General features: G+C 36.9%; 2 protein-coding genes across 4 annotated transcripts in view; one reads left to right on the forward strand and one right to left on the reverse strand.

The window, feature by feature from the left end:
* Nucleotides 1-20,347, forward strand: part of LOC137401654 (cyclic nucleotide-binding domain-containing protein 2-like) — a 67,353-nt gene that overhangs the window by 13,758 nt on the left and 33,248 nt on the right. For both annotated transcript variants that reach the window (XM_068088106.1, XM_068088107.1), the window contains exon 3: nt 11,787-11,949. In XM_068088106.1, coding sequence (XP_067944207.1) covers nt 11,787-11,949 — 163 coding nt within the window. The remainder of the gene's footprint in view (nt 1-11,786; nt 11,950-20,347) is intronic.
* LOC137401655 (interferon alpha-inducible protein 27-like protein 2A) lies at nt 6,407-20,186 on the reverse strand. Of its 2 annotated transcripts, none has more exons than XM_068088110.1 (3): nt 20,110-20,186; nt 8,678-8,791; nt 6,407-6,686 (listed from the first exon to the last, which is right to left on the reverse strand). In XM_068088110.1, exons 1-3 carry the CDS (start codon nt 20,183-20,185, stop codon nt 6,562-6,564), a joined length of 315 nt encoding a protein of 104 aa, XP_067944211.1. In that variant the 5' UTR covers nt 20,186; the 3' UTR covers nt 6,407-6,561. The 2 variants fall into 2 exon arrangements, with proteins under 2 accessions (XP_067944211.1, XP_067944209.1); XM_068088108.1 differs by lacking the exon at nt 20,110-20,186 and adding an exon at nt 10,693-10,838.

A 20,347-nucleotide genomic window follows, 5' to 3' on the forward strand; every position in this document is an offset into this window, starting at 1 on the left:
ATAAGTAGAGAGGTAGTTATACAGACTGATGTTTATATAAGTAGAGAGGTGGTTATACAGACTGATGTTTATATAAGTAGAGAGGTGGTTATACAGACTGATGTTTATATAAGTAAAGAGGTAGTTATACAGACTGATGTTTATATAAGTAGAGAGGTAGTTATACAGACTGATGTTTATATAAGTAGAGAGGTAGTTATACAGACTGATGTTTATATAAGTAGAGAGGTGGTTATACAGACTGATGTTTATATAAGTAGAGAGGTAGTTATACAGACTGATGTTTATTTAAGTAGAGAGGTGGTTATATAGACTGATGTTTATATAAGTAGAGAGGTAGTTATACAGACTGATGTTTATATAAGTAGAGAGGTGGTTATACAGACTGATGTTTATATAAGTAGAGAGGTAGTTATACAGACTGATGTTTATATAAGTAGAGAGGTGGTTATACAGACTGATGTTTATATAAGTAGAGAGGTAGTTATACAGACTGATGTTTATATAAGTAGAGAGGTAGTTATACAGACTGATGTTTATATAAGTAGAGAGGTAGTTATACAGACTGATGTTTATTTAAGTAGAGAGGTAGTTATACAGACTGATGTTTATTTAAGTAGAGAGGTAGTTATACAGACTGATGTTTATATAAGTAGAGAGGTAGTTATACAGACTGATGTTTATTTAAGTAGAGAGGTAGTTATACAGACTGATGTTTATATAAGTAGAGAGGTAGTTATACAGACTGATGTTTATATAAGTAGAGAGGTGGTTATACAGACTGATGTTTATATAAGTAGAGAATTGGTTATACAGACTGATGTTTATATAAGTAGAGAGGTAGTTATACAGACTGATGTTTATATAAGTAGAGAGGTGGTTATACAGACTGATGTTTATATAAGTAGAGAGGTGGTTATACAGACTGATGTTTATATAAGTAAAGAGGTAGTTATACAGACTGATGTTTATATAAGTAGAGAGGTAGTTATACAGACTGATGTTTATATAAGTAGAGAGGTAGTTATACAGACTGATGTTTATATAAGTAGAGAGGTGGTTATACAGACTGATGTTTATATAAGTAGAGAGGTAGTTATACAGACTGATGTTTATTTAAGTAGAGAGGTGGTTATATAGACTGATGTTTATATAAGTAGAGAGGTAGTTATACAGACTGATGTTTATATAAGTAGAGAGGTGGTTATACATACTGATGTTTATATAAGTAGAGAGGTAGTTATACAGACTGATGTTTATATAAGTAGAGAGGTGGTTATACAGACTGATGTTTATATAAGTAGAGAGGTAGTTATACAGACTGATGTTTATATAAGTAGAGAGGTAGTTATACAGACTGATGTTTATATAAGTAGAGAGGTAGTTATACAGACTGATGTTTATTTAAGTAGAGAGGTAGTTATACAGACTGATGTTTATTTAAGTAGAGAGGTAGTTATACAGACTGATGTTTATATAAGTAGAGAGGTAGTTATACAGACTGATGTTTATTTAAGTAGAGAGGTAGTTATACAGACTGATGTTTATATAAGTAGAGAGGTGGTTATACAGACTGATGTTTATATAAGTAGAGAGGTAGTTATACAGACTGATGTTTATATAAGTAGAGAGGTAGTTATACAGACTGATGTTTATATAAGTAGAGAGGTAGTTATACAGACTGATGTTTATATAAGTAAAGAGGTAGTTATACAGACTGATGTTTATATAAGTAGAGAGGTAGTTATGCAGACTGATGTTTATATAAGTAGAGAGGTAGTTATACAGACTGATGTTTATATAAGTAGAGAGGTGGTTATACAGACTTATGTTTATTTAAGTAGAGAGGTAGTTATACAGACTGATGTTTATATAAGTAGAGAGGTAGTTATACAGACTGATGTTTATATAAGTAGAGAGGTGGTTATACAGACTGATGTTTATATAAGTAGAGAGGTGGTTATACAGACTGATGTTTATATAAGTAGAGAGGTAGTTATACAGACTGATGTTTATTTAAGTAGAGAGGTAGTTATACAGACTGATGTTTATATAAGTAGAGAGGTGGTTATTCAGACTGATGTTTATTTAAGTAGAGAGGTAGTTATACAGACTGATGTTTATTTAAGTAGAGAGGTAGTTATACAGACTGATGTTTATATTTAAGTAGTCCGGTATATAACCAGTCCAGCTCTCAGCTGTGTCGTAATACTCATTCATATGATCATGAAGTTGGGTACATGTTTAGAGGTTGACTTGCAACAAATGTCACATTACAGTTATTTGATATCAAAAGATTCTCAATGTCTTACTCTGCTGTGTTGTAGGTGCAAAATATGTGGGAATGTGATTGCCAGCTCTTAAAAGCTCAACAACAACAGTTAATCAAAGCCATCACGAAAACGCAGTAGATTGGAAAACAGCCCATATGGGACGCAGATGAACAATATGGCTTCTGTTTACACGTTCAAGCAACCTCATTCGTCGAAATATGTTCACAATTTCAATTTCACACATTCAATAAAACCATGTCTATTGTCATTGCGCGTCTGTTTCATCATCATCGTAATGCTGCCATTTTGAGCAGTGATATCTCAAAACTACCGTAAAAATTTGTTCAATTTTCTAACTTCAGCTCAAAGGGGTGCCTATCATCCTCTGATAAACATGACGAGCCTGTTGATCACCTGTGATAGTCGAAAAACGCTACAGGAATTGTTTGCGCTATATGGCAGGAAGTATGGGTCACATGATCAGATTGTGACTAGATGATTAGTCCAAGCCGAAACAAAACTGTAAAGTAGCGAGAATCTATACAATAGTTGATACGAGCTTTTCTGTAAAAGCTGAAGTGATTGTCATAAACTAGTGCTACGAGACGTTTTACATTGAGTCTTTCATTGGCTTTCAATTTCACGTAATAACATCACATGTCAAAATAATAACCACACCCTTTGACAGCATAATCAAAATGAAGAGTTCCAAGGTACGGCGTGTTCGTGATGGCTGTGATCAACTGTTGTTTTTGAGCTTTTAGGAGCTTGTAATCACATTTCCACATATTTTGCACCTGCAACACAGCAGAGTAAGACATGGTGAATCTTTTGATACCAAATAACTGTTATGTGAATTTTGTTGCAAGTAAACCTTTAAGTCTTTTTTTGAAATATTTAGCCTGACCACCAATTCTTCAGTATTCAACTAAACCCTAAACAAGGTAGCCTTCTTTCGTAACAATCTTCTGTAAACAACCTTGGTAGATCTGTGGGCAGACATCAAAACATCTTTTCATTTCATTCACTATGTTTCCATGATGTGCATGATCCGCTAACTTGAACCAATCCGCAAGTTCACAGCATCATGAAAATGGCATAAATCCGCAAGCTAAGCAAGTTTTGGGATTTGCATAACTTCACCAAACCCATCATGCTTGCGTATCATGAAAACAGCACTTGTGAATGATGCTCATGGAAATACCGCGCTAGCTATTCTATTTTAAACATTTTCAATACTTCCGTCGTCTTTTCTTAATCGAGTTTCATGAGTTTGCGTCACTAATACATGCGTCGCTAAATATTAACTTATAGCATACAATGCCTTACCATTTTTCAACAAGGCGTCAGAGTCAATCCGCAGTGTAGTGTAAATTCGTCACTGCCGTTGCCCGAAATTAGATTCATGTTTTATATTATTATATCACTTATACGCTTGTCAGTGCCATGGAACGTGAGAGATTGTCATGAGTCATAAGTATATGGAGAGTTATCCAATGATTCGTTAAGGTCTCAAGTGGTATGATGGTAGAGTGCTTGCTATTGATTCTGACATCCTTGTTCGATTCCTATGCGGAAAAATCTTTTTATCTCCTTTATTGCGGTTTTAGACAAAGAGCACTGCTCCTATTATTGTATAGGTTTTTGATGTTTTTGTGTCAAATATCAAGTTGTGATCCTTGAAGATTAGTCCATTGCATTGGGCAAGCTCGATATCTTTAGATGAGTTTCATCCCACATTATTCTAGTCATGGAGGATAATAAAAGCAATAACTGTAGCAGTTGCCAGAGTTGTGTTATGGTCAGGAGTAGGCGTTGCAGCCTTCCCCAGTTACTCATTGTGATTTTGGTTTTCTATGTTTTGGCTTGGAATTGCAAAATGTCATGTTATTTTAACATTTATAGTGACGATGCTTCAACTCCATCTTGGATTCCTCCAGATCAATAATTTAAGCTAACCATCTTTCACACACAATATTTTTAATTATATCACTGATAAAATTGAATCGCAACAATCTTACCAACCGAAGTTTTATTTGCTTTCCGCTGGCGTGATGTCGTTTTTCTATTGTTTTTATATATATATCGTTTTTCTTTTTACACATCTTATTATCGATAAAGTTTGACTCATGGACATAATATCATTATTTCAAAATATATAGCCTTGTCTTTAGCTACATGTTTATATCTGGATTCCAAGATGATAATTCAATATTAGAAGTAAAAATTTGTACAGCGCACCTTCAGGATATGATTTTGATCCGTTCTAGGGTTGGCACCGTATACTAAAAAAACTATGGAGAGATATAGAAACCACAATAATTATATAATGGAAACATACCTTGGGAAAAATCATCAAAAATTTACATTAGTACTGTACATATTTAAAATTCGGGACAAATAGTATGTTAACCTTAGTAGCTATAGTTACATACAGTAACTTTAGCATATTTAATGTATTTATTGTTTATGATCTGCATTAAAATGTGTTATGTTATGTCCAGTACGTACCATGGAGAGTTTTTACCTTCAAGACAGACATATACGTGTATAACTTTGAATTAGCTTTAAATAAGTTTAGCTTACTAAACACACTGTTAAAGCTAAGTTTTGGCATGTATTTTATATTATTTACTGAACTTCAACTTTTTATCACTAAAACTTTATTACCTGTCTATTTCCGGTTTTGTCTTCACCATAACTTTTAGCGGACCTAATTAAAACTTTTTTCAACATAATTCACCAACCAGTAATGCTATTTTAGAAAACGCTGGTTTAGTACAAAATGAAAGGATTTTTTATTAGCAGGTTGAGAAAAGTTGTCTGACCACTGACCTTCTGAGAGATCGCTACTCTCAACTTTGCTTCTGATTTTAAAGGAAAAAGATTACCAGTTTTCACACGAAAATGCTGAACTGAGAGAAATCGGTCATTGTGTCTCTTTCATGCATTGTGAAAATGTTTTTGGCGAACAGAATCTTGGCATCTATGTTATTTTGACGTGTGTCATAAACACATCGACTGCCAAATTTTAACTCAGGCAAAAATTTGGTTGAATTCGTAGGGTGAAACAAGATTTCTATAGCGAAGTGGGAAAATCATCATGTTCCATTCCGTAATTTGAAAAAATCTTATAACAGGGTAATCGTATCATGAGAGTGCACTGTGCTTTGTTGAACAGCATTGCTGTTGTAAGACTAACTCAATTAAGGACAAACGCCGCATATGCATCTGGCAAGTTATTTAAGATTTTGGCATGTAGCCTATATAATATGATTAGAATTGTTAGCCTATAAAGTTCAACCTGCCAAATATAGAGTTGTCCACTCTTGTGTAAACAATCTACCATAATAAAAGCTGTATTCGTCTGTCCGAAGTCAGGGTGCTAATTAGAAGAAGGTAGCATCCTACAGGATTTTAACTTGTGTATGATAATAAATCCTAGAGTATGTTTTTTTGTTGTGTGTGCTGAAAAACACCGCATGTCTTCTACACAAATATTTAAGACAGCATTACTCAAGCTCAAAATGTGTGTAGTATAGGTCTATAGTTCTCATGAAAAGTGATTTTTTGTAAATCCAAATGTTGCTTAATAAAATTGAAAATAATTAATCGGTAAATTAAAATAATAACATGCAATATATTCGCTACCGGTTGGCACCATAAAACCTCACTAACTAGTACCTCTTCTGGTGATCAGCCATCACCAAAATGTGTACAAATTGTACTGTTTATACAATTTGGTGATGACTTCATTTGCTTGCGTTTGGTGCAATACATAATGCTTTACTACCATCACACATTAGGAAGTTGTCTACTATCTTCAATAAGTGAGCATAATTTCTTATTTACTTTCTACCCTAAGAGGGATTGTTCAGATCATTCCACATGATATACTAATAAGAATAAACAATAAATACTTGTTAAGTGGTAACCAGGTTTGACTCTGGTCAGTGTTAAGTGAACCAAAGTTATTGCGGATGTCTACTAGCATAAATAGCCATCTAATCAATGGAGACTGTGCTTGTATTCATTAAGGGATTTATAACGGAAGCTACACATATTTGTACAATCAATTGCCATTCCCATAATTTGCACTTCAGGAGAAGGTAAAGCGAAGTCAATTGCGATTGAATCCGTCCGTGATTGTGTTTCTTAACTGTGCTTCTAAGCTTGTATTGCCACGCAGAAGCTATGGATATATGCTTTTGATATATTTAATAATGAAACAAATTATTTTGTTTCATGCAGATGGATGTCTAGATGACATATCTTTATATGTAGCCAATTAATCAATCTTGGTAGGGGGGTTTGAATCTGTTTGGATAAGCGCGCCTGCAACTGCAGCCCCTGCTCCAACTGTTGCTGTCGCTGCGGCACCAGCTGTAGCAGCTCCAGCAATTCCCACAGCACCTGCAGAATAAATAATTAAAATGATACATGACTGTTAAAAATATTGAATCACTCTGCTATAATTTGGTTTAAAATGAAGGCTATAAAATTGAGTTGCACCAGAAATTATTCTCAAACATGTCAAAACCTTTGCGCTGTTCGTGTCTGTAAGTAGTATACATTCGTATGATTTTAAAGACTCAATCACTGCTGATGGTTCTCAGTCGATGGCTATATTTTACTGATCTTTTATATATGAACTTAGCCAAAGAAATTTCGTAAAGTCTATCAAAACGTATCAGTATTTTTCTATCATTTGCGATTGTTTTTGATGTTTGACGTGATCTGACTGCCAGGATGTTTTAAGATTAAAATTGATAAAACTTGATCACTGTTAAAATGCTCGGAACAAAATGTGTAAAAACCGACGCTGCTGGTTGTGATACTCTAGGACACTTATGTATTCGCGTCATCTAACTTTCGCGTTTTCGCGGTGTCATCCTCTCTCGAAAATTTAATGAGCGAAACTGAACTATCATAACGAATGAGTGAAATCGCGAAGTTAAATAGCTTTGTTCATTGATATCCACAATAAAATTGTCATATTAGAAATGCAGGCAATTTTCGTCTGTGGTTGGGCTCAATGGGAAATTTCTGGTAAACTCATTATAGCTAATTCACCGACTGAGCAGCATGGCGAAGCAAATTAAGATTATATCAGTTTAGTCACCGAATTTGTAACTGATGAGGATGAAAGTCTGGTAGGTGAAGTCATAAAATTGAAGAATAATAATTGTAGTGATGAATTTTATTACCAACCAAAAACAATATCAACCCTTATCAGGTCCAACCACATTATCTCTTTCACTGCCAACCATGTACAAATTCGCTATCGGCCTAGTTCCAGCCATTTTACCGAAATTTCCGATATTGCTTCATGATATGTATACAGTATTTTTTCAAGTTCTACTTTAATTATCTGTATAATCACGAAAATCTAAATTGGCTATTATGTCATCAACAACTAATTACCTGTTTTATGACTCTCGCGGGTAGTTAATGAACTCACAGAAAAATGTTCGTTTTTAGATTAGAAGTTCTCAAACAAAAGTTTAAAATTGCTTCGTTGTTTTAGGCTGATTTTATAGAGAAATCTTCGGACAACACAGTCAATTTCATAAAACTCTTAAAGACCGTGGGTTATGTGGTCAACGAATAATAAAATCAGGTTACCACGCAATTGCTGAGAAAGTCCAAAAATGCGTTTATGGCAGTGGCCCCTAGAAAACGCATAAATGCGTTTATGGCAGCGAAAGGGTTATACAGTTTTGGTTGTGAAGTTGGTTGCTACCTATCTATTTTCTTCTTCTAGGGATTCGAGTGTGAAAGTCACGGCGGGCGGGACCTAGACGTCATTGATAGTCCAAGAAACAAATGGCAGCAAGTGATCAAATTGAATTGTCGATCTCACCCACACATTTCAACCTGTGGTTTACAAATACGAACCAGTCCCAAATTGAATTTTTTTCCTATTAGCGAACTGGACCTGAGAAATGTAATCTGTTTTTTTCACTGCATTTATTTTCACATCACTATATTTTCGCACTCATCAGAACCGCGAAATTAAGTTGCAGCGAAATTTTACTCTGTGTGCTACTCACGAAACTAAATACTAGCGGAATATATGTGTCCTAGGGTAGTTGCGATTTGAGCCGCCATTGCATTCAAGTTGAGGCGTTACGTGTCTCTATTCTGTCGATCTATTTGCAATTATAGACGTTATAATCGCACTTGTTACCGAGCACGTTTTGTCAGTTTTAATTTATAAAACTTATATACTGGCAGTCAGACCTCCAAAAAATCAAAAAATATGCAAATGATAAAAATTTGCTATACCTTCTGACAAAATCAATTTATTTGCAAAAGTATATTTTTAGCGTATGAACTTTTTGGCAATCAGCTTGGCATCAAGGAAAATGGCTAATTTAAAACTGTATGAAAGGAAGTTTTACCTGCACTTTGAAGAGCCGCAAATACTGACCCTGCTGCTACGTTACCAATAACTGATTGAATGGCAGCAGCTATGCTGCCAGCAGCAACTCCTCCTGCAGTAAACCCAACAGCACCTGCAATCATTAACAACGTTAGTTTTCTCGCTTTAAATAAGTCTTTATCTAGTTAATTTTAGTTTAGCTGAACTAGAATTTATTGAGACAAGCGAAATATTTACGAAAGTATTTTGCAATCAAAGTTGAGTAACCAATTAGAAACAAATCACTGTTACGCGTTTATCGCTGGGGTTGGAATCGATTGATTTTTTGTCGCAATCGTGCTTGGTGACATTCTTCAAACCACTGGTGTTACCTAGAGGCTGCCTACATTTACAATAGATAAGTTAGGAAGACCCAAATCTTTGTTTGTAAAAACTAGATACAAAAACCCTGCATAACGCCTCTACAGTTTCATGTTGCTTAGTTGGCAATAGCTGACACCTCATCTATTATTAAAAAATGTAAATTCATTATCTTTTAAGACGCTTACGATTATTACATTCCCGAGATTGGATGTACAAAGTGAGCTCAGAGATATGCCACATACTGTAGCTGATTCTCGGACCAACCTAGGCTGATTTAGCAAGCCTTTTTGACAGCAGGCAGTGTTTATTGGAGCATACTGTATGTGTAAATATTTTACAAGCATGCCAGTAATCTCTGGCAGCCCCAGCATCATGTGGTGTATTGCCTTGTTTTAATCAAGGCTGGCTCACACTATATCGATGCTAAAATACCTCTGTTATCGTCTATGATAACGATGTTCACACTATCACAAACCCATCCGCGTTTGCAGAAAATGCTCGTGACGTAGAGTTCTCATTTCTTTTATTGAATCATGAAGAAACTTCTTCGTTTTCGCATGCAGGAATCAAAGTCCCGCAGTCATAAACGGATACGAATAAATCACGCTATCTGCGACCGCGAATTACCATCGCCGAAATGGTTCACATTTGAAAACTAGTCATCGATGCTCGGCGAAATATATCGGGAAAGTTTGACAGCTGTAAACTTTCCCGGTGTGTCCGCGATGCTTCGTCGATTCGATGGGTTCACGGTTCACATAATCGATGATGAACCCCGAAAGGAAAACACTGACAAACGGCGATATACATGTAGTGTGAACCAGCCTTTAGGCAGACTCTTCGCCAAAGCGCTATAGCCTATTTGACCTATTAGCTCCTGGCTGTGAGATATTACCTAACATTTGTAATTTACTTCCACTTATGGATGCAGACTTTAGGCGCAAACATACTCGGAGATGTGACTGAACATACTTTGGCGATTAACCAGCAAGGGATAACGCTGGCCGCTCGCAAAAAGCCAATAAAGTTCACTATTACCAGTTTCTTCAGGGTGCTTAATAAATTTAAGTAAATATAGCGCCTTCTAGACAACGAGTAAATCATTTCTGTTGTTAGGCATATCACATGTTCATGAACTACAAACTACAAGAAAACAAAAATCGATTATTATATTTTTTATTATAATATTTTTGTATATACAGTACATGTAATTTACTTAATAGTAGTTAGTAATTTTTAAGAAAATAAATATTTGTCATTGTCAAGATGGTCAACCTTCAGCAATTGTTTCCCAAATGTTGGTTTTCTACTGGGTATCTTTGTAATTTTTGTGTGTTGTGTCCTACAGGACTAGGTGTGCTGTTATTTGATCTATGAACAATTCAGTACATTCATTTTGATGATATTATGGGTTCGTAAAGATCAAAGATTTTGAAAATGGCGGTCAAATGAAGGAGGCGTTTAATTAGAGGGTGGCGCTCTTTTTTTAACCTTCTTTAGTTGTGTTCAATTAGTGGCATTCAAATGGAGACAACATTCAAATAAATTTGCCTTCATACAGAGGCTTTACGGTATATATATTAATATGAAATATTAATATTCAATATGAAATATTAATATTTACATATTTATATTTTTGTCTGATTGCAATGCTAGAGAGCTATGACTTACCAAGAGCAATAGGAGAGAGGGCTAAAATAATAGCTATGGCTCCAGCCCCGATGCCCAATCCTATTAGAACCTTTTTCAACTTCTCTTTTTGCTCTTGAGTAAGGCGTATTCGACTGATTTGGAATCCCATGGTTCTGTCTGTGCTCTGTTTCTGTGTGCGAGTGAGTGTATGCAGCGTGTGCGCTTTGTAGTCCTCCACTATTGATTTTATTGCTAATTATTCTTAGGCAGCTGAATCATTTAAGCTTATCATTCGTAGGATAGTTGGAATAGTGGAAAGCTATAGTTCGGGTGCCGTATGGTCAACCCTTAATTGTGTTAATGCTATTAACAAACATTGAGGCTATGTTTTGGGAAGTCCTGTGTTGGTTATTCCCTCATGGATTTTCCGCTTAGGGGAAATTGTAGATAAACAAAAGGTTTTTAGCTTTTAAAATTTTAAGAACTGAAAGGTTTTTATAAATTATCGATTTCACTATTATGTTTTGTGACATCATTTCGATTGGGTTCTTTAAATTAACTCATGTATATCTTGAAGAAAATGTATTAGTTTCTATTTTGCTTGCTGTATATTTCATATTCATGCATATATTTGTTTCAACGTAAGAAGTAATTTCTAAGATACGATTTCCAAACTCTCAAAATACTACACATTTACTTTACTTCGCTTTACTTCTCAAAAGCTTTTCAAGTCTAGGTATAGAAGACTGGAAAAATTGAAGGTAAAATTGGAAACATTATATAAATTTAGTTCATTTATATTATATCATAATCATAAAGTAATTATATCTAGAAGGAGTTGGTGTAAGGTGGATACTATATTTATATCAATGAATCAACCACAGCACCTAATTTAATTTTTATACCTTATGCAAGTTTTCTTTTCTAGTTATGCAGTTTTATTATAATGTATTTGTTTTAGTTGTGTTAATCATTTCTTTAAAGTATGCAGAGGTTTGGGCTCTAGAATGAATCTGACAACATACAATACATTTTTAAGAAAATATTGAATTCATTATAACACAGTTCAATGTTTTACCGTATATTGTATTGTTTCGGTAGCTTAGTGACTGGCTTTCTTTAAAATATTCTAGAATTGACGCAAGGCGAGTCATCATCCGTGAAGGCCACACCGCTGAAAACTTTTACTTTATTCTGTCGGGCACAGCGATTGTTACGAAGTTGGTCAAGGACGAGGATGCTGGGAAAGTAGAGTTGAGGTTTGAGAGATACCTCACCAAGGGAGACAGCTTTGGGGTAAGTAGAGTAGGCAACTGACCACCGCTTCCCCTGGCTTTCAAAAGTCTGCGCTTTCGTGAGAGACACCCAAGCGACTCGTGCGTGTGAGTGTTGTACTGTAATATGTGTTTGTTATTATTATTGCTATTAATATCATACTGTATCCTGTTGCAGGTATAACTATATTTTACTACCTCATGCTTACCGTATATGTATATTATCCCATATTGTAGTCTAGGAGTATTTGTGCGAGACAATATAGGTAGTTTTATGGGCAGTACTCAATTCAGTGTTCGGACCTTTTCAATGTCATCGCATGGCCCAGGCTTTATTAGTTCAAACAAATGAAGATTTTCCATAATTTAATGGAAGAGAGAAGTGGGTATCTTAGGTCGGTAAAACGCACACACAACGCATGCGCAAAGCGCATACAAGGCACTTGCAACACACATACATCGTGGATACAACGCTGAAACAAGTAATTAACAACACATTAACAACAACATATTTATATTTAGTCTGTTAATAAAACAGGTCTAAAACATTACACAAGGTGTTCTATTTATTATCTGTTAATAAAACAGGTCTAAAACATTACACAAGGTGTTCTATTTATTATCTGTTTTAGAACAGGTTTAAAACATTACAACTCCTTTGTTTATGGCAACCCTGAGCTCTTTAATGCGTTTTTTTTCATTGTGTTGCTAGTGTATGCGCGTTGTGTCAGCAATGTTTGTGCGTTGCAAGTGCCTTGTATGTGCGTTGCGCATGCGTTGTATGCGCGTTTTACCGACCTAAGATGCACAGTTACCAAGAACTGTACTAGTGCATGGTTGTAGATGTACAGGCTGATATGAATACAGTCAAACTCAATTGTTGTGAGCTTTGTTTCGTATCACACGCCGTGGGAATTATAACAGTTTTTTATCATTTCAACTCTTTCACGACCACGAGCCTCATACTACGGCTTGGCAAAGCGTTTCTGTGTGGTCAATAGCTGCATGATGCGGCATCAACAGAGCTCGTACAAATTGATTAGAGAGCAGTTAATTACCCTATTTTATTTGTACTTGAACAAAAGGAAACAGTTATTTGCATTTGTTAAACCAATAAAAATATGTTAACAACCAATCCTGAACTTATTTTTCATTGCCATTTTTTCTGAGTCGTGTCAGACTCATTACAGCTACGAAATTCTACTAATTTTAGATCTATGGACTTTGGGCGATTTGTATTGAACAATAGTACTACTTAAAATGATTATTTTTATTAGTAATAATAATGCTTTAAGCTTTAATAAAATTGATAAATCGTGTGACCGTGGATGCTCACAGTTTTTGCCCATTTTGAAAATGCCAAAAAATGGCTCGAGCTCATTCTCCAACACATTTTTGGTATTTTTATGGCATCAGCTGATGTAAAATTTTATACTGATTAATTTGGTATTAATATAGTTGTTATAGGCGTCATGCTTTTAAAGTTATGACAATTTACACACGCCTTGTCAAACATTAGGTTTTTAAGAATAAGTAATTATGTGTAGGTAAAAAATTAATTTGCTAGTAAATGAGGTAATAATTGCTTGCCTGCATTAGTTGTTGCCCTTGTAGAATAGAGGGGTGTACCAGATCGCCTTCCTTTCTCTGCTTTGATTAGCCTTGCTCTCATTTAATTCTTATGCGAGCTTGAAGTAATGTTCACTTTTGCATAGGGTTTAATAGTATGGTGCTATAATGCTGTCATCTTCCTCTTTGCTAAATGCAATGGTCTACTAAGCTGCTCTAGTGATATCTATGTTGAAGTTGTCATTTCCTCATTGAAGAAGTACGCCCGGGCAACTTTCTATACAACCAATGAAGGCCATGTGTTACTCAATTTCTTTTTCAAAGCCGCTACGAGAGAAACTTTAAATTCACAGTGTGAGTAACTTGCTGCTGTTTTATAGCCTAATTGTGCCACGGGGAAAAAGAGTGTCGGTCGACACGGTATTTTGTCTGATATTTTTTCAAAATTATTTATTTTGATGTAACGTTGCTGTGTTTGATATATGAAATCAAGTCGTTGTAGTCTTTCTAAATACTTTTCTCAAATGAAAGCACCAGAAATTATAAACTACAATGAATAGCAATCCCTGTTTCCTAAATGCATTTATGTTCCAGCCGCATCCGAGAAATGGAATTTTCCTTCAAATAGAAACTAGGTTTTCAAGCATGAACCATCATTTTTACGCACTTTCTGAAACTAGAATGCTTTACAAAGGTTTGCAATTTCTATACATGTAATATGTAATTTGTACAGGTATCTGTACCACAACCATATCGTATAGGGCCTTGTATATAGGTATAGACTTCTGATATCCTCGAGAGGTTAAAGAGAACTGAACGTTGAAGCATGATTTGGGTAAAAATCAAGGAGGCCAAGGCAAAGCTAAATATTCTTGAATCAATCAATGTCTGGATAGCAAATTAATGGAAATTACTTATCGGTGATTCTCGGTAGATGAAGGGATGGTCAAATCCCATTGCATAGTAATAACTTATTACTAATGAGCAATCATGAGCTATTCATGGAGAGATTCTGTTTTATCGCTGATAACAACTAGCTAGTTGCTAGTGTTGCTATACTTACTCAAAGGAAGGCGACGAAAAGCCCTATGATGCAGGAAGTTAAAAGGACTTGACTCGTACTTGAATTTTTTGGCAGACTTGGAAGAGAGTACTTGATTAGGCGTCAATCATTAATTACCAAAACCTTTTCATCGCCTGTCAAGTATTTTAGTAAAGATTTATTCTCAACCAGACCTTATAGGTCTACCAGACACCAACATCTTGCCAATTTACACCACAGAGCAGCCTTATAGGCCTACCAGACACCAACATTATGCCAGTTTACACCACAGAACAGCCTTATAGGCCTACCAGACACCAACATCTTGCCAATTTACACCACCAAACAGCCTTATATGCCTACCAGACACCAACATTTTGCCAATTTACAACGTGAACAGCCTTATAGGCCTACCAGGCACCAACATCTTGCCAAGTTTCACCACAGAACAGCCTTATAAGCCTACCAGACACCAACATCTTGCCAATTTACACCACATAACATCCTTATAGGCCTACCAGACACCAACACCTTGCCAACTTACACCACAGAACATCCTTATAGGCCTACCAGACACCAACACCTTGCCAACTTACACCACAGAACAGCCTTATAGGCCTACCAGACACCAACATCTTGCCAATTTACACCCCAGAGCAGCCTTATAGGCCTACCAGACACCAACATCTTGCCAATTTACACCACCGAACAGCCTTATATGCCTACCAGACACCAACATTTTGCCAATGTACAACGCAGAACAGCCTTATAGGCCTACCAGACACCAACATTATGCCAGTTTACACCACAGCACAGCCTTATAGGCCTACCAGACACCAACATTTTGCCAATTTACAACGTGAACAGCCTTATAGGCCTACCAGACACCAACACCTTGCCAAGTTTCACCACAGAACAGCCTTATAAGCCTACCAGACACCAACATCTTGCCAATTTACACCACATAACATCCTTATAGGCCTACCAGACACCAACACCTTGCCAACTTACACCACAGAACAGCCTTATAGGCCTACCAGACACCAACATCTTGCCAATTTACACCCCAGAACAGCCTTGTAGGCCTACCAGACACCAACATCTTGCCAATTTACACCACCGAACAGCCTTATATGCCTACCAGACACCAACATTTTGCCAATGTACAACGCAGAACAGCCTTATAGGCCTACCAGGCACCAACACCTTGCTAATTTACACCGCAGAGCAGCTTTATAGGCCTACCCGACACCAACATTTTGCCAATTTACACTACCGAACAGCCTTATATGCCTACCAGGCACCAACATCTTGCCAAGTTTCACCACAGAACAGCCTTATAAGCCTACCAGACACCAACATCTTGCCAATTTACACCACATAACATCCTTATAGGCCTACCAGACACCAACACCTTGCCAACTTACACCACAGAACAGCCTTATAGGCCTACCAGACACCAACATCTTGCCAATTTACACCCCAGAACAGCCTTGTAGGCCTACCAGACACCAACATCTTGCCAATTTACACCACCGAACAGCCTTATATGCCTACCAGACACCAACATTTTGCCAATGTACAACGCAGAACAGCCTTATAGGCCTACCAGGCACCAACACCTTGCTAATTTACACCGCAGAGCAGCTTTATAGGCCTACCCAACACCAACTTCTTTCCAATTTACTCCGCAGAACAGCCTTATAGGCCTACCCGACACCAACATTTTGCCAATTTACACTACCGAACAGCCTTATAGGCCTACCAGACACCAACATCTTGCCACTTTACACTACAGAGCAGCCTAAAGCCGTGGTCACACGGGCACCGAACCGAACTAAATGACGCAAAACGACGTCGTTTTCAGCTCTAAAAAGTTCGGCTGAGGACATTTCTGGCCGAAACGAACTATTTCGGTACTGCTCGAAATTTCGTGCCGAACCCTTGCTCTTATTGGCTGGTTAAAATTCTAGAATTCTAGCGAGCACGCGTCACCTTTCTTCTTACGTGCGTGTGAGTAAAGTTAAAAAAGAAATGGGACGATACTTTTATTTCGTTAAATAAACAACATGAAGCAATTTACGACAAGGTTCACCCGGACTTGTGATTGAGTTGCATAAATGTAAGATGTTGCACTTAAGTTTTGCATAAATGTAAGGGAATGGTTGTGATTTTCTTTCGTGTAGAATATAAGTAATGTGTCATATTCATCCTGATGAACTATCGTTGACTGATTTATTTATGTAAAACCACAGTACTATGATAAAGACTGTTTTTGTTTGTTATGTACTCAGCATAGAAAAACATTCATATGTTAATAAAAAAAAAATTATGTTGATGGGAAGGGTTAGCAAAATATTTGTATCGAGTGATTTATTTTGAGCAGCTGAACGATCTTCTGATAAATCTGCTGTGTAATTATAATTTATAATTGTTCCTCAAAGTTTTTTTTGTTTACAATAGAAATATTTAACTCAAATACATAACAACTACTAATGAAACCGTGTCCTGTCTCTTTACGTATGGTATCTAGGAAGCGAAGTTACTTCGGTGGCCGTGTGACATGTGCCACGAACCGAACCAGCCTCCGAACCGAACCGATCCTACGTCGGTTCGGTGCTCGTGTGACCACGCCTTTATAGGCCTACCAGACACCAACATCTTGCCAGTTTACACCACCGAACAGCCTTATATGCCTACCAGACACCAACATTTTGCCAATGTACAACGCAGAACAGCCTTATAGGCCTACCAGGCACCAACACCTTGCTAATTTACACCGCAGAGCAGCTTTATAGGCCTACCCAACACCAACTTCTTTCCAATTTACTCCGCAGAACAGCCTTATAGGCCTACCCGACACCAACATTTTGCCAATTTACACTACCGAACAGCCTTATAGGCCTACCAGACACCAACATCTTGCCACTTTACACTACAGAGCAGCCTTATAGGCCTACCAGACACCAACATTTTGCCAATTTACACTACCGAACAGCCTTATAGGCCTACCAGACACCAACATTTTGCCAATTTACACTACCGAACAGCCTTATAGGCCTACCAGACACCAACATCTTGCCACTTTACACTACAGAGCAGCCTTGTAGGCCTACCAGACACCAACATCTTGCCAATTTACACCACAGAACTGCCTTATAGGCCTACCAGACACCAACACCTTGCCAACTTACACCACAGAACAGCGTTATGCAAAAGGGGTTTTTTCTTTCAATACACATGATTTATTTTTCTATTTGTGGTGTCAATACCAGTTTGCGTTAAACGACATCGACTGGTGCAAATAGAGTTAATATCTATCTATAAACTTCTAAATGTGTGATATATAAACCGTGGCTATAAGGCGATAATGCGGATTAGTTTGACTAAATACTTATTGCAACTCCTTTTTAATACCGTTCAATGTTACTGCAAGCTGTTATCATTCTTCACTATCATTCTTCAAACTTGTGAAATGTTTGCTCTTGCAAAGTGATTTCTCCATCATGAGTCATCTTGAGTGGTTGGCTTAGCATTGCGTAAAGCCTGGTTCCCATATCGATTGCGATACTCCGGCGGTAACTTGCGCAGATAAACTTGCGACGTTAGTCTCGGCGGCATATGTTCACATTTAAGCTGCATCGCTAAACATAATCGAGTAATCAAGTAAAATGTTCGCTCGCCATGCCGTTTCTATAATGGTGACGTTCACCCGTACAGTGCATTTCGGGAAGGTTTTGCCTGCGGCCTTTTGCGAAATTTGAACAGCGCTTAACTATTGCGATGCCGCCGGCAACTACCGGCGGTACCCGGCGCGTAGGTTCCCATTTCACCGCTAATAGCCTGTGGTGCTGTCGCCGGTGCTTTGCGACGTATATGGGGACCAGGCTTTATTTTCAAGGCAAAATGTATGCCTCTCTTAATGAAATCTTTACGCTTGGCTTAATGGATTACTACACTGACATAATGGTGTATTGAAAAATATCTGTCGTGAATGGAGAGGGTGTAAGCATTCTTAGGCTTTCGAGTCCAGGACTGTTTGATTAGGGGTACAAGCTATTGTTTACAGGGTGCACAAATCAATTTTAATTTCTCCCTTACATAAAAAATCGATAACATAACTACAGTCCTGAAAAGATCTGTTCATTTTAGGCACTGACACGGAATTACCTTTTTATCAGATTATAGCAGAGAGGCAGGAAAACAGTCAAAGATTGTAAGGAGTTGTTTCTTATATCGCGATGTTCCCATGACGTGCACGATTCACAAATTTGAGCCAATCAGCAAGGTACCCGCATCATGAAAACGGCGTAAATCCACAAGCTAAGCAAGTTTTGCAATTCGCGAAACTTTATCAAATCCATCAGGCTTGCAAATAATGGAAACAGCACTTGCGAATGATATGCATTAAAATACCACGCCAGCTATTCAATTTTAAAAATTTTCAATGGGGTTGCCCAGATTTTGATATCGGAATCGGTATTGGTACCGATATGGGTGTTAAGTATCCGAATCGGTATCGGCCGATGTTTTCTTAAAAATTTGAAAACTTCAGATACTTTTTACATATCAACTGTTTAGCAGAAACCTGTATTGTAGCCTGTTACTTTAATAAAAAATCATAAGCTGCAAGTTCCTTGCTTCTACCTAATGAATTCCGGGGTGATTGTTGCACAATCTATTTCATGTCTATAGCCTAATAAACATCCACACAGCTGAGCAATATTTTGGCTTTAGTCAGGGCGTAATCACAAAGTGCGGTATTTCCCAATTACAGCAATATGATTTATTGCAACCAATCACGAACAATGAACCATAATGAGAAACAAGAATGCGGTGTAATGTTTCTATTTACTAGCATTGCGAAATTAATTTGAGCAGTCGATGCATAAAGTTATCTATCTCTCTTTTGATCCTGACGATATGATGCATCGTTGGTATAAAATAACTTCGTTCGCATAAAATAACCTCAGTGGCTTATCGGTGTTTAGCCTGTCCTCCATCATCTGTGGCAAGTGAGTCCTGCAGTACGACTGGCTACATCGATAGCGATAGAAGATAAAGACGTCTCACTGAGATAATTGAATCACTAACGGTAATTAAAAGACACATTTATTTGCTCTAGACTTGTACAGGCGCAGCAGTTCGTTCTGCAGTTGAAGAGAGACTTCATTATCACAAAGCTGTACCACTAACAGTAATTACCATTATTAATGACATAGTTCAAGAAACATGGACTATTTTGTTATTAGATGCACGGTATGTCAGTATGTGAATATATATACATGTATATCTTTTCATAAATACAAACAAATACATCAATATTTATATTTTCTTTGCATTATATTTATATTTGCATAATAAAATTACCAATAATCTATGCAACACAAAAGAATCTGAATCGGATTATTTTTCAATAAAAATCGGTATATTGCATCGGTATCTGAATCGGCTGGTGAAATTAGAATCGGGGGCATCTCTAATTTTCAATACTTTCGTTGTCCTTTCGCGATCCAAGTTTCACATGTGTTATAGTCGCTAATTATTAACTTATGGCGTACAATTCCTTACCTTTTTTCAACAGGGCGTCGGAGTCAATCCGCGTCATGCCAATGTCCATAGAAATACTTAATTCACGCTGTAACATAACTTGCTCACTACTCCAAATCTGCATGATACGCGTCATGGAAACATAGTGTAGGTCGTCATGGAAACATAGTGTAGGTCGTCATGGAAACATAGTGTAGGTCGCTGTGTAAAAATCATAAACTCCTAGAATAACCTTCCAACAGTGTTTTTTTATCATATA

Source organism: Watersipora subatra, chromosome 8 (assembly GCF_963576615.1).
Source record: "Watersipora subatra chromosome 8, tzWatSuba1.1, whole genome shotgun sequence".
Taxonomy (NCBI): domain Eukaryota; kingdom Metazoa; phylum Bryozoa; class Gymnolaemata; order Cheilostomatida; family Watersiporidae; genus Watersipora; species Watersipora subatra.